At 41.1% G+C, this 14,279-nt stretch overlaps 1 protein-coding gene across 3 annotated transcripts; it reads right to left on the minus strand.

Moving 5' to 3' along the window:
- Positions 1 to 214: 214 nt before the first annotated feature.
- Positions 215 to 14,043, minus strand: MEAK7 (MTOR associated protein, eak-7 homolog). Of its 3 annotated transcripts, XM_063334735.1 has the most exons (9): positions 13,934 to 14,016; positions 13,499 to 13,596; positions 12,105 to 12,280; positions 9,240 to 9,470; positions 8,350 to 8,494; positions 7,284 to 7,724; positions 5,874 to 5,992; positions 4,494 to 4,673; positions 215 to 3,449 (listed from the first exon to the last, which is right to left on the minus strand). In XM_063334735.1, the coding sequence occupies exons 3-9, from the start codon at positions 12,270 to 12,272 to the stop codon at positions 3,321 to 3,323; spliced, it is 1,413 nt and encodes a 470-aa protein (XP_063190805.1). In that variant the 5' UTR covers positions 12,273 to 12,280; positions 13,499 to 13,596; positions 13,934 to 14,016; the 3' UTR covers positions 215 to 3,320. The 3 variants fall into 3 exon arrangements, with proteins under 3 accessions (XP_063190805.1, XP_063190804.1, XP_063190803.1); XM_063334734.1 differs by lacking the exon at positions 13,499 to 13,596 and having other exon boundaries at positions 12,105 to 12,281; positions 13,934 to 14,043; XM_063334733.1 differs by lacking the exon at positions 13,499 to 13,596 and having other exon boundaries at positions 12,105 to 12,281; positions 13,922 to 14,032.
- Positions 14,044 to 14,279: the final 236 nt, after the last annotated feature.

Raw genomic sequence — 14,279 nt, forward strand, 5'->3', positions numbered from 1 at the left:
CTACAGAAACCTCCGGAGCGGCTCCTGTTTTAAACCAAGACCAGGTATATTTTTCTAACATTGTCCTATATATCGAGAATGCTGTGATAGTCCCAGACAAAATAACACAGTTTCACACCTGTACAGGAAGATCTATTGTGCATAAACTGAAATTTTATTTATTTAAATCAAAATGATTTTTATTAATAAAATCTACATTTTAAAATGTTACAGATAAGTATCTGAATGAGACTGTTGATTTGGACCCGTCCTTTTATATTAAATTAAATGGATGGAAAAGACCTGCTTTTGCTAGCACTTCTTTTCCTACAGTCAACCTACGGTGTTTCCGCATTCCCACATGTCTAGCCTTGACTGTGCAAGACTCTCCAGGAAACTCTGGGGAGGTGTCAAAGAAAAAGTAGTGAGCAAAAGTGCCAACCCTCGGCTGTCAGCTTTTGCCAAACGCTGCAGTGATTTTTTTGTACCTGAATGAGGAATAGGAGCAAAGCAGAGGGCTGATCTCATCTGATGCACGGTAGTGGATGGATTTAATGGGGAAGGGACTGACTTTCACAAGCGCATGAGACTAAAGATGACTCGCATACGTAGCAGGGATGTTAAGCTTTGCAGTTGGATCAAGGGCTGCATAAAAGTGATTGAGAGATGTTTAGATCATAGCTAAGCCCACTGCTGACAAACACCTTCTGAACGTTTTTTTACATGCATAAGAACGAAGCCCAGATTGCTTAATCATTAGGTTACAAAAAAAAAAAGAAGCAAAAAGCTGAGTCTCTTCCAAGCCACTCTTTTACATTTAAAGAACAATTTTGAATAATCCCATCTGCTGGTTGGTTTAGTAGTTTCCTGGTAAATAGTGCTTCACCAGTACCTTTGGTAAAAGTGCCAGTGTCAGATTTCCTCTTGCCCCAGTTTAACAACTTCACTTCAAAGTGAAGATTAAGAATCTCAGATACAAACTTGTCAAAAACCACAGTTTCAGAGGTTAAAATGCTATGCTGATCTGCACAAGATGATGTTTAAACAGGATTACATTTTGGATTCGTAGCCTAGAAAGAACCAGCTACACCGATACTTATTTTAAATCAAAGAAAACCTGGTCACTGAAATATTTTTGGTGAAGAGTAGCTTTGTGCAATTCACCCTCCCCAGATAATAGTCTGCAAAGGTGTCTGCTCATTATTTTTCAAAAAATCCTTGCAAATGGGTTCAGTCCTCCAAAAAAAAGTCTCTACCTTGTAACGGAAGGAAAAGAAAGTCTATTTGTTTATTTTAAGTTAAGCCACAGAAATTCAACCACGTCTCATTCTTGTATGCCATCCACTTCAAGTATTCAGCATGCTTAGTCAGTGCCTAAGTGCAGAACACCTCTGAGACAGGGTGGGACTTTGAGAATGTTAAAACAAAAGCCAGCATCACCACGCTTCCAGAGAACACTTACTTGCTGTCTATATAGCACTCCCTACTTTGTACCATTTAAAATTCTTATTAAAATACACAGAGAAGAAAATAATACAAAAGTATGTGTGATCGTTTTGACGCTTACATTTTTTTCTATGTTACAAACTTGGGAGACTATCTGCTTTATTTAAGCAAATACAAGATAAAAGGACGTTAGTTCAGGCCTTCCACAGCATACTCCGTACTGGAACAAACTGCATAGGTGCCCTAATCATTAGTCCAGGCGGCATACAAAATGCACAGTAGAGTTCTAGGATCTCTGGCTGGAGTCATTTCTTCGTGCTGCCTTTTCAAGGCTAAATTCCTATTGTTTAATAACATTTTTAAAAATGGGATGTACATTAAGGCACAAGTGCAGATTATTCAGAATATTCAAATCTGTCTCCCTATGAAGAACAGCGTATGGAAAAAACCCCAAAGACTACATACAAGAAAATGCTAAGGGAAATAATTTGAAGGGTGGCCATGTGATCAGGAATTGCAGTGATTTTATAGACTGTTGCAGCACATTTTTTGCTCTAAGCTGCACAGAAGACGAACTCATGTTAGGACAAAGGGGATTCGATACAGTCCTCCTCCTTAGGAGCAGAAAGACTGACAATCGTACATACTAATAACCAGACACAATTTGCTGAGTTAGAAATGACAGTCCCTGGTAGAAATTAGGGTTATTTTTGACAAGTTAATTACACATAGAATTTCGCAAGGTCAAACTAATAATTTCCCATAGACGTGAACAGATTCAAGCAGAAAAAGCCCTGAGTATGCGAGGCCTGACCAAACTGGTGTTGACTGAACAGCCAACAGAACAGACCAAAACCTCCAACCCACTAGTTACATTTCACATTGCGGGCATTTTTTTCCCTAATACAGTAATGATTAATTGTATGAAAATAAAGCGTACAGCATTCTTCTTTAAATGTATTACAGACATAACCCTGATTTTTTTTTTTTTAACAAGGTATCTGCAGATACTATTCCCAATTAACTGTGGATGCTTCGTACTTAATCCTTTTTACAGCCTGATCTTTTACCCCAGTCTTAAGTGAGGCTACTAAAGAAGGTACCTTCCCTACAGAATTTCTGCTGGAGGTACGGCCCATTCTTTGGATAAATATGGCTGAATGACTCCCAATGGCTCTGTTCTACTAAGTTTAAAAAGCAATAGGCAAATTTCTGCAGAAACCTCTTAAGTGAAATGCACCAAGCTGTAGTGTAGTATTATAAAACTGGATATTGAATACTTAGCATTCTGTACATCTTACAGCCCATATAGAGTCACTTGCTGAAAATCTGACTTAGAAAACACGAAACTGAATGCTTTAACTGGACCAATGCAAATTAATAGCATCATTCATATGAAATCCCGCAGACTATTCTGTTTACCAATGTAAGACATCATTACAATTTGCAAGCTTCACTGACTAATTTCATTGCCTGCAAATAAATATGTGCAGTTGAGGTATAAGAGCCTTAATCAATGTCTTGAACAGTCTTTATATAAATACATGTTAATTTTCCAAGTCAGTAAGCCATACTGTCAATAACTTTGTCTTTTGTTTTTAATTCTGTATGCAGACAGGATCTATCAGGAATGATAGAAAATTCATATTCAGATAGAACTTAGAGATGTCTAATGATTAAGTAGCTAGTAAATTTTTCTGTCCTCCCTCAAAAAATCTGTCAGGCAAGATATTGTATTGGACGTAAATATTATATAAGTACGAGGGTTAAGCTTTTTCCCAGATAATTAAGTAAATGTAAGGAAAAAAATGAGGAAAATATATCCTGTCCAAGGAACATTAACACTCAGGAGGAAAAAAAAGACAAAACATGTTTTTCATGTTACTGTGATTCTTTTAGTTATCATCATCCTCATCCTCTTCAAGGGGTTCTCGTAGGCCTTCGCTCTGGCGACTTTTTCCAGCCATTTCTAATAAGGCCTGAGCCTGAGGGTCTACATCCAGGATACTCTTCTTACCTTTTGTCTTCAAAACAAAATAAAATACAGTCAATTTAAAATGTCATTATGAATGAATCAGTATCAGGCTACAAGAAAGAGACATACACAGAAGTCCACAAGTAATCTGGTTTGCAAGCTTGTCACAATGAAGCATATCGACTTTGCAAGTAAGGCATTTTAGGATTCACTGGGGTGCATCAAATGATTTTTATTGCTGCAGTTACACAAAATAGTCATAAACTTCTCCTAAGATGACAGTGAACTATTTCAAGTTCATTCAGGTTACAAGCTAGCCGGAACATCCTGGTTAACTTGACCTCAGTTTGAAGTGTAGACAGGAACTTTTTTAATAGAGAAGAGATTCAAGTACAATTCAACATTTTTTGTAAACAATTTGTTCTGTTTCTATTTAGAGCTTATGTGTCCTCTGAACAGACAGAGCTCATCAATTTAGTATGAAAAGAAATACATTTTTTTAAAAAAACCTCAAACACCAAAATATGCAGACCAGACAGTTCAATAAGAGAATAAATTACAGGGACAGAGATCGGAAAGAGGTCTCATTCCCAGAAATAAAGCAGATGCAGAAAGACTAGCGTAAATCCATTGACATAAGTTTACTGTAAAACTATGGTAAATTTAAAGCTACTGATAAAGAAATCTTTTGGGTTCTCTTCATGAATTATAGATTAGGCTTTACTTGTGAGCTTCGAGTGCTTTCTTTCTGTTTCACAAATACTGTGTTTTCCTGAACCCCTCCAAGGAGGTTCCTTCTGGAGACCATTCCTCAATTTCACAAAGGCCTTCTGAAATTCAGAATTAAGTATGGCTTTTCTGACTCTACCATTTCGTGGCTCCTGATGTTATTTCTTGTTGGCACCCTCAATAATTCCACTACTGTTTTACCATTTACTTGCTACAAAATATATGGCATCACAGGGCCAGTTAAAGAAAACATTACTCATTACCACTGACAGACAGTGTTTAATCAGAAAACTGCAAATTTTGCATTTGCGTTTCCTGTTCCAATCAGAACACGGTTTCAGAGGTTTCAACTTTGTTCACGTACCCCTGCACTTTCAGGGAGGTCTCCCACTGCCCAGACTTCCATGGCATCCAGTGTAAAATCCTCTTTCGCTGACAGCTGGGGACTGTTGTAGGTGGTGCATCGAGGTTTTGCTTTACTGTGTCCCTTCCCATAGTCACCGTCTATCCAGAGTCCAAAGTAACCATGCTGGCCACCCATACCCTGGGAACCGAAGCAGCACACTGAACGCTTGCTATACATGTAAAACAGACTGAGCAAGTTATGAATCCTAGAGTACAAATTGCTATTTTCAGTATTTATGCCATGCTTCTATGGGTAGTGAAAAAGGGTATTCTGAGTGAACCTGGGCTTCTGTACCAAAATCCAGTATTTCTGAAGTCAAACACGAATTTACCAGAGTGATACTGCCCTCCCTCTATGCTTTACAGAATACCAGTATCTGCAAGCACTTCAGCTGCACCTTGTGACAGAAATTTAGCTCACTGGCTTTTGTTTAGGGATTAGCGATTCCATTTTAAAAGGGGTGAAAGTGCCTGGTTTTGCTGCCTCTTTTCCATTTAGAAAAGTATCTACAGAAACAAATAATATAATTTGATGTTGTTTGGTTTCTTTAGAGCAAATTTACTACAGACTGCTGCAATTCCCAAAGTTATGGGCACATAATGCTACAAAACTGTAAAGCACTTTTCAAAACAGGTGGTGCATTGTAGCTCTGCAGAAACTCCTCTGCATCTGGAGAGCTCAATCGTGAACTTGAGTAAAAGGAGCTTCTGCCACTGTAATCACACAGCAGCAGCAGCAGCTCACATGCAGCTCTTGTACTCTGATTCTGCTGGGCTTTCTCAGCCTTCCGTAATTTAAAAAGCAGTTAGTGTGGCAGTGAGAGCAGCCAGCGGAGGGATCCTCAATTACACAGATCAGCTAGCTTGTGCTGCTTCAGTGATGTGGATACATGCCATCAGTTCTGCCAGACAACCGGGAGGAGTGCTAGAAGGGCTTGCATGACAACCAAACCTGGCAAATAGATTTCTTCCCAGAACCTCCATAAATCTAACCTATATAAAGCCCACCTACTTGCGTCAGACACAGTAACCTCCATCTTAGTTGATTCAGTACTTCAATATACATATCAACTGTAAAGAAAAGTATAGACTCTATCAGTACTCTAAGCAGTTCTCCATTGTTATCCATAATTCATACTTTACACTGATGCTTTAATGCAAAAAAAGAAAAAAATCCTCCTACTGAAAGTGTGGCGCAAATAGCACAGAGAAGGGATGAAAACTTCTTCAGAGAATAATCAGTGAAATAAATCTCCTCACAGTAACAGAAGCAAAAAACACGAAACACTTCTGAACACCAGCCACAAATCCAGTTTCCAAATTGTCATTTAATACTTACAAGTCCATTTGGCATTGTTTGTTGGCCATGGTTCAAATACATGTAGTGGTCATTATAGCCTGTGTATGTGTATACAGCAAGAGAGGGGAACACAGAAAACAGAAAGCATCTGTTGTCACCTGTAAACAGAAGAGCATCTGAGGTCAGACAACTGGCCAAGAAATAACTTGAGTACAAACAGGATAGGAAAAAAATATTGAAGAAGTGCAGCTGAATAAATCAAAGACAGCAGCTGCAATCTCAGAAAGCCAATACGTATCTCTCATCAAGATCTAGACCTATTGTTTACTCTCAGTTAACTCTGTGCAGGGTCACAGAAACCAATGTAACTTTATGGCTGTGACCAAGGGCAGAGTCAGAGGCATGACTAGTACATTATGTCACTATGTAAGGGTACACCTATCACGGGCTTGCGTTGCATCATCTAGAACCGGCCAACTGCTAGACCCGTACAAACTGATAGGAGTGCAGACACCCTTACTTCTGACTATATTGATATATAGAATCAGCTTAGGGCCAATGATTTAGAGTACAGTTTTCATTATGCCCAGTTAGGTATTCAGAGGGACCTGCAGTGTGATTGTCTAGCATGCTACGGGTGTTGGTCTATCAGCAAAAAATACAAGGAAAGTGTTGTGTAATCAATGTAACATACCACTATATTAACTGACTGAAGTGGTAACTATCAAATACTAATTAAGTAGAGGAACTGAGTTTTTAATGTAGCAAAAGTGAGGATTCACAGCAGGACTGATTATCCAGAGTCCGTAATATTTTTTCAGAAAGCCATCACAAAAGTTTTTTCCAAAAAGTTACAAAAAAAAAAAAGCCCCCTCACTTCTCCCCAGAGGTATCAAGGGAACAAAAAGTTTAGCTTGTCCAAAGGACCCTTTTGCTGCTGGATTTTAAAAGGGAAATAAAGACAGACACTGAACAAATGTGAATAGGAGGCTTAAGCTGGTGTGTTTGGCTCAGCTGTTCTGAGATGGAAGATTGCCATCTGCTGGACACCTTATTTAAACTCTAATTCATCGTCTATGCTGTATTTCCTTCATTTTCAACCTATATAGCTACAGGGGATGATAGATTTCACTGAAAAGAAAACTTGTTCTATGATGAATAAGTGCTGCAATTTTAAAAGTCTTATCAAATAACAGGCAAACTATAAACATTAATCAGTAATATGCCTGACTGGGCATAAAGCAAGAATAACTTAGCATGTATTTTATGTTTTTCAAAAATGAGTGTTATTTTTGCCACAGGAAAATACACTTGGAAGTATAAGAAACACTGCGTGTCATGAAAGTAAAATGACAGTGGCCATTAAGTGGACAGGATTCTTGTACCTGTACAGAATAGGCAATGTTTAGCAGAGCCATGAGATAATAGAAAAAGAAAAGCGAGTTTTACCTTGAAACTGTGGCTTCACCTCCCAGGGGTGAGACGCAAACCCACCAAAAATATAACCATCTAAGTCCTTTAAGATCACTATGCAAGGACCTTTGTTCACTATATGCCCACATAACTGTGAAAAGCTTTCTCCATGAAGCCTAGAAGAAAATAAAAGCTGCCACTTGTGCTGTAGCTCTGCAGGCAGATGGGAGTTGATGTATATGATGGATGGGATGTCAAAGAGACTGACAAGTCCTCTTCCTTTTATGCCTTTGCAGCCTGGAACCAGGTTGAGTATGTCTTTGGTTTGGTCTGGGAGAGAATGCAGAACATGGAGGCCTTGCCTGATAACAACACTGAGGAAAACTGAGATCTGTGGAACTCGGTACACCCAATCCTCAATGACACTTTGATCAAAATTTGTCTCCATCAGCTGAGGACCCACAGGTTTTGTCCCATCTAAATAATAAAACACACAGGAACAGTCATAAGTCTCCCGGTCTGGAAAATAATCAGTTATTTCTAAGTATAAACAATATTCCATTATTTTAATGGACATGAAACCACATACGAAAGGAGCCAGCGACAGTAAAGGGTCAACTACATTAAGCAGATGCGTCCACAGAACTGAGAAACATTTGCCTGTGACATCCATTGGTTGGGCTCTCGTGATTAAGAAACAAGGACTCCTAGTTACAACTTATGAGATGTTCTTTGCAAGGCAGCAAAATCTATTACTACAACAGTGTTCTGTAAAAGGGCATTCAGTCATAAATATATGCACATGCATGTAAATGCCCGTTACCTGCAAGTCAGGTATTTGTAAAACAGACATGTTCCATGACAAACAGTTTTGCGTGTCCACATAAACTGTGAATTCAAACCAAAGCTCTCCTGAATTTAGGAGAGAAAGTTGGTAAGGTAAAATAAATAAAATTCCCAAGTCATTCGCAAAGAACTAGGCTTGAAATACTGGTCTCACCTTTTAAATTCAAAGATGTGACCTGAAGAGACAAATTCTTGTGAGATCAGTGATACATGCGCTCTGTGCCATTCTGGGATATACTACATCAGTACTGCCTACCTGCAAGCTTCAATTCTGACAGCAGCTGAGAAGCCAGAGCCTTTACTCCACTTGCAGAATCCCTAGTATTCTCCAAATTCCAACCTCTCAGTTCCTTCCTGTAGTTCAGTACATGGACTACAGACGTGATCAGATCCTCTGTGAACTGAAAAGGTTAGAACATCACCATTTTGGCATTTCTTAAATAAAATTGCCATGAGCTTCAAAGAACTTTCTGAAAATAAAGTCTAGTACTGAAGCTTTAATCCCAATGGCAGACACATGCCTTTTCAGGAAGAGTCAGAAAGAATTGTTATTTTAGTGTCCTAAGTCTTGAAAAGTGTCCTTTTTCAAGACATTTTGTAAATGTTACTTCACGAAGCAGCTCCATAAAATACTGCATGAAAGAGGGAGGCGAGGTCCAAATTTTGCAGTGGTAGGAGTTGCTAGTGAGTTACTGTTTCATGAGACCCCACTCTTCCATCTTGCAAGTTAGGTATTTGATTCATACACCTATCCCACAACCAAAGCTCCAGAAAGTAGTTTGCTCAGTTCCCAGAAGCACCAGCCACACCACAACCCTTGCTGGCTCTTAAATACAGCCAGTCTCTGCACCCTTCACAATGAGCCTGTGAACCGTCAGACAAAACGGTCAGTGCGCTCTGCAAAATACAGATCCTTGTTCTCAAAGTAGGCAAGGTCAGCATGGAAAAGTCCACAGCTGAAACAGTCATCACATATAACCTGGTTGGCCTACACTGGTTGTCCCAGATCAGCAAAGAGATTAAAAAAATACAAAAGTCAGAAATCTCTGTTCTGAATCTTGTGCTCTAAAGATTACCTTCAAATTACCAAACCGTCTCTGTTCTCTCACTGTCCCCCCAACACACATTTAGCTGCTTCCTATTTACCTCTTGGATTTGTTTGCCCTTCACAGGCCCTTCTGTCTTGGAGATCATTCTCATTATTATGGTAACCTTCTCATCTGCATTCCCTTTTAAGAGGTTTGACATAAAAATTACAAACTGCTCTTTAGCAATCTGTTCACTCGGCGCAGATGATTTCCCGGTCAGGTCAATACTTTTCATTCCGTTGTATAACCGAACAGTCATTTGGTCTGGTAATGGCTCCTGCACATATGCCTAAAACAAGAAAAGTAGGAAAGAACATATTTTAAAAATTAAGAATAACTAATATATTCCAGCTAATCTGTGCTGAGACATACTGCTATGAATGAAGGATTTCAATATCAAGTATCTACCATCAGCAACAAACTTTTGCCAAAGGACTGGTTTCTAACAGAAAAAAAAACACCTCTATTTTTATAGTATCTCCTTTCCAATAAAATTTAGTGATTTAAGTTGGTTTCTCTACAAATGCCACGGACGTAAAAAAAACCAAAACAATTCTGCTCGTACAACATTTAAAATTGTGTTTTAAGCCTGCTTTTGATAGTGGAGCTCACAGATACCTAAAAACAAAGAGAAAGTAAAGTTTTTTCCACATCTCATTTTCGGCCTAAAGACAACACAGGCAACGTATTTAACCCAACATGCACATGTAGAAACAATTCTGAGAAGTTTCCCTCTGCATAGCAACATCTAATTCAAGCATAGAACAAAACTGAGATCACCTGATTTTTATAAGGCATCCCTGATGTAAAGACAGTCAAAATCAAAACTTATTAATCTAAACTGCATGACAGGCCCTTTGAACTGAAATCTAACTGGTATAGAGCAACAGACCTCGCTGCACTGTGGGAAAGATCTGACTCTGGATTCAAGAAACTTTCACAGCGTTCAAGATAATTACACGGTTTAAAAATAAATCATCTAAAATACATCCATACCAGGACGTGATTACACAGTGTCTTCACTATGCAAAATACATGCTGAATACCTGACTTGGCTCTTACATACGAGGGTGTAGCACAGTGGGGACTATGCTGAAATCAATGGAGCTCCACCTGCGTAAAAGCACTCCAGCTCCATTCCATGGAGCCGGTATTACCGATCTATTGCTGGCTCAATACCACTCCTATTGAAGCCACCAGGGCCATTCCTATTTGATGTTAATGGCTGTGGCTGTGCATACAGGGTGAGATCCAATATGCCAAGCTCTACCCTGCTTTTGTTGACGTCAGTGGTAAAACTCCCATTGATTTCAGCAGAAGCAGAATTAGCAAGCAGCCACAGTCTTGCACATTAGAGTGCTTCATATGGAGGGAGGGATGGGCACAGGGGGTATAGCTGTTTTTAAGAGGCTTTCTAAAAGTGCTGCGTGAGCCTGAAGTGAGACAAGCAGCAGGGAACATAATTAAAACCACTATACTCAAGGGCTTTTTACTTTACAGTGCAGTATTACCTACCTGCTCCCTACCCCTTCCCACCCACCACTAACTGTTGCACTGCTTTGTTATGCTTACAGCTATTCCAATGAGAAGACCTGGGGTGCGAAAAAGGAGGACTATAAAAAGGGAATCTTTAATAAACATCTAACAAACTCACACCTCTGACAGTTTAGAATCCTTGTCTTAAATGGCTTTAAGAAAGTATCTAGAGATACCAGCTCTACCTGCTTTCCAAGCTATGCAGTGCAACCTGCTCTGGTCCAGAAGCCATGTAGTTTCCTTCTAGTAGAGCGCTGAGCCTGAGCAGAGCACATGAGGTTATGCCTGGGGCTCCATCAATGTTACCAGGCTGTTGCTAGATCAAATCTGCCGCGTATCAGTGTAGCTCAGGCATGAGCGTAGATACCTACAAGGCAGCCAGGCCATTGCAATAGTCTCTGCATTAAGGAATTAGGCACCTACAGGCAGTCTTTCAAAAGATTTCAGTTTAAGTTGGCAAACAAAAAGGCAGGAAGGGACATTCATCAAACATCACATTGATCTAGGGGCAACGCTAGAACGAGAACTTCTTCCAGGTCCCAATCAAATAACAGACACCAAGGGCCAGGTTCTTGGTCGCATTAGGGTTGAAAGGGTGGGGAGCAGCACCACTGCTTCCAAACTGGTGACAGCTTATAAACAGCCAGGCTGGAGGAAGGCTAAAGCTGGTCTGTATACAGATGCCTTGCTAAATACCTTAAAATACCCTGCTTCTTTCCTGGAGTTTTAATTTGATTCCATCAACTGTGTAGCATATATAAAAATGCATTTTTAATACTACATTCATTTGGCCGCTTGGTTCCTGCCTAACTGAAGTTATCAAGTATTGCAATGAATCATTTTCCTCTTCTTTCTTGATTAGCAAACGAATGCGAAGTTAATCAGAAAGCATAATGTATGTTAATTAGCTAAAACAGGGAGCCACAACTTAATCAAGCAAAACTGAATTCTCTGCTTTTAATGCAAGTGAAAAGACTAGAGACGGTGATGTAATTGAGGGAGAAAGATACAACCAAATACAACCTGACTTTGTGTCAGCTTATCAAGAAAATCTGGAAATAATCACACACTACAGACTCCAGGGGGAAGAATATTCTTCCTTTTTTCAGATTTCTGTAAAAATATTTTCATATGTCCCAACTTACTTTAGAATCAGGAAAGCTGCAAATTGACCCTATAGTGCAATTTAAGAGATAAATACAAACTTGAAATTCATGACTCATGTTAAACTGTAAGAAAAAGTTAAATATGCATCCTGACCCAAAACTTTAAGTATTAAATTGAGACGAGCAAGCCTAAAAAGTAACTATTGCCACATCTTTAGTTTCTTTCAATTATGTTCAATGCACTACATCTCAGATATATCAGGAATAATAGATTGTCTTGCCTGCAGTGCTGCCAGAGACACAGTTTTCTTTGTAGCTTTGCCATTTTTTGCTCCAGCTGAGCCACTAGATCCTGATAAGGTATCAAATACTCCATCAATGTCAGACTGCTCCTCAGGAAGAAACCTGGAAAGGTGATTCCGATAGGCATTGCTTTCTGCGTTTCCCATCTTTTCAACCTGAAGCAAAGGAAAAGGAATTAAAAAAAACCAAATCAGTAAACACAGAAAAGTATCACAATAGCCATGACAGAGGTATCAAACAGACTAACATACCAGTGCAAGTTTTACAAGAGGAGCAAATTACTAGCCTTCCAGGAAACAATTATTAAAACTACTGTTTAGTCTCTGTAGTCACTGATTCTTAATGAACTTGAAGAACGTCTGTGAACAGTAAACGTGCTTTAAAAAATGACAATCTGATAGCTCTTTGCTAAGACCACCCTGTCTACCAATCCAAACCTCATTCAAGCCTTATTAAATGGAAAAACCAATATGATTTAATGATTAAATTAGCTTGTACAAAGTGACCATGGGTCTGTCAGCTGGCATACATCAGTAACATGAAGGGAATGGCCTGATTATGGATTATTTATGACAGATTATGTTACATCTTTACAATGCATTATGGACTGTAGTGCAGTCTGCCAATAATGTGGCACTAAAACACAAACCACCATCACTGTAAAGTCTCTGAAGATGACATGTGAATGTTTTTTCCAAGGACATAATACAAAACTTATTCAAAAAGCTGCCAAGAAACACAGTAATAAAAACATTTAGGAAGATGACTCAAGATCCATTAAAAGCATACAGTTTCATATGAAGTTAATATATTGTTGAGAGCTGGTACACACAGAATTAGGGCTGGGGGGAGGAACTGGTTTGGCGTGCGTTTGTTTTACACATTTAATGGTGCAACTATGATTTCTCTCACTGTCCCAGGATTCACCTGCATTACGGAGACTAATTTTTTAGTGTTGTCTGGGCCACATGCTCTGACTTTCTCCCTGGAGCAGCACAGCACGGAACTAACAGTGCCATGTAAGGGCCCGAAATCCCAAATTCCACCACGACAGCAATGACAATCACTGCTGTAAGCGGCATTCCCACCTATCTGGGACAGGCAGGCTCCTGGGGTGACAATATAAAAAAGAAGAGAGGCAAAATAAAACATCTTTTTGTAGCTTTCTTTCCATTAATTTCTTTCTAGCGCCTCACTTCTGGTTCAGGATTCACAGTTCCATGGAAATGTCTTTTTCGCAGTCAAGCCTGTCACGCAGCCCTTCGGCAGGCTCAGAAGGGCTGTGTGTTTAGCCTAAGCCAATCTTTCTGTCGTTAATGGATGCTGACTTCGATAAACGACCGTACATGACAGGCCGGGTTGGGCTGCTTTTCCTTCACGGAACAGCACAGGCCCAAAAGCCGTGTTTGCCTGTGAGGAAGATGTCGGTCGTGGGTTAAACACCAAAGGGTTAATGGAAACGACTGTAACCTGGAAGACAAACCGCGAAGGCACTGTTAAGTTAGGCATCGAACCCCTGTTGGAAGGGGGTCCTTGACCCCTCCCTCAACGCGGGGCAGCGCAAGCGGCGGGTCCCACCGTGACAGGGCCGGCCGGGGCCGAGCCCGGCGGGGACACTCCTCTCTCCCGCAGCGGCGCCACGGCGGGATCGGCACCGGGCCGGGCAAAAAGTTTCGCGGTTTGCCATTTTATTTCCCGGTATTGCTTAGTCCATCCCTCCCCACCCGGCTGTGTCCCCCCCTCGGCGACGGGCGTGAGACCCCTGCTCCGGGGCGGGGCGGGACAGCGGACCCACCTCTCTGCTTACCGGCAGGGCACCCCCGGCCCCTCTCCGCCCCCCTCGATCGGCCCCTGGACTTTAACACACGCCCCAGCAGACGGGGCCGGCGGCCGCCGGCAGCTGCAGGCCGCCCTGCCAGGGCGGAGCGCGGCGGGGGCGGGCGCTGGGCCGCGGCGGGGGATGGCGCCGCGCGGTGCCGCCCTTCAGGCGGCGGCGGTGGGGAGGGAGCGGCGCTGTTCGCCCCGCGACGCGAAGGGGAGAAGTGGGCGGTGCCGGGGCTCGCTGTGGAAAGCGGTGAGGCGGCGGCCTGCGGGCTCCGGAGCCGAGAAAGGCCGCGGTGGCCCTCCCTCCTGAGGCGTCTCCTCCATCAGGG

The sequence above is a fragment of the Chroicocephalus ridibundus genome, chromosome 4, assembly GCF_963924245.1.
Source record: "Chroicocephalus ridibundus chromosome 4, bChrRid1.1, whole genome shotgun sequence".
NCBI classification, from domain to species: Eukaryota; Metazoa; Chordata; class Aves; order Charadriiformes; family Laridae; genus Chroicocephalus; species Chroicocephalus ridibundus.

Excerpts from the sequence above, each read along its gene's own strand:
- MEAK7 (XM_063334734.1), bottom strand. The coding sequence starts at position 12,272 with ATGGGAAACGCAGAAAGCAATGCCTATCGGAATCACCTTTCCAGGTTT. Across the intron at positions 8,495-9,239 it reads AGGGCAAACAAATCCAAGAG|TTCACAGAGGATCTGATCAC; the intron begins GTAAATAGGAAG and ends TAACCTTTTCAG. Across the intron at positions 5,993-7,283 it reads GGTGAAGCCACAGTTTCAAG|GTGACAACAGATGCTTTCTG; the intron begins GTAAAACTCGCT and ends TTCTGTTTACAG.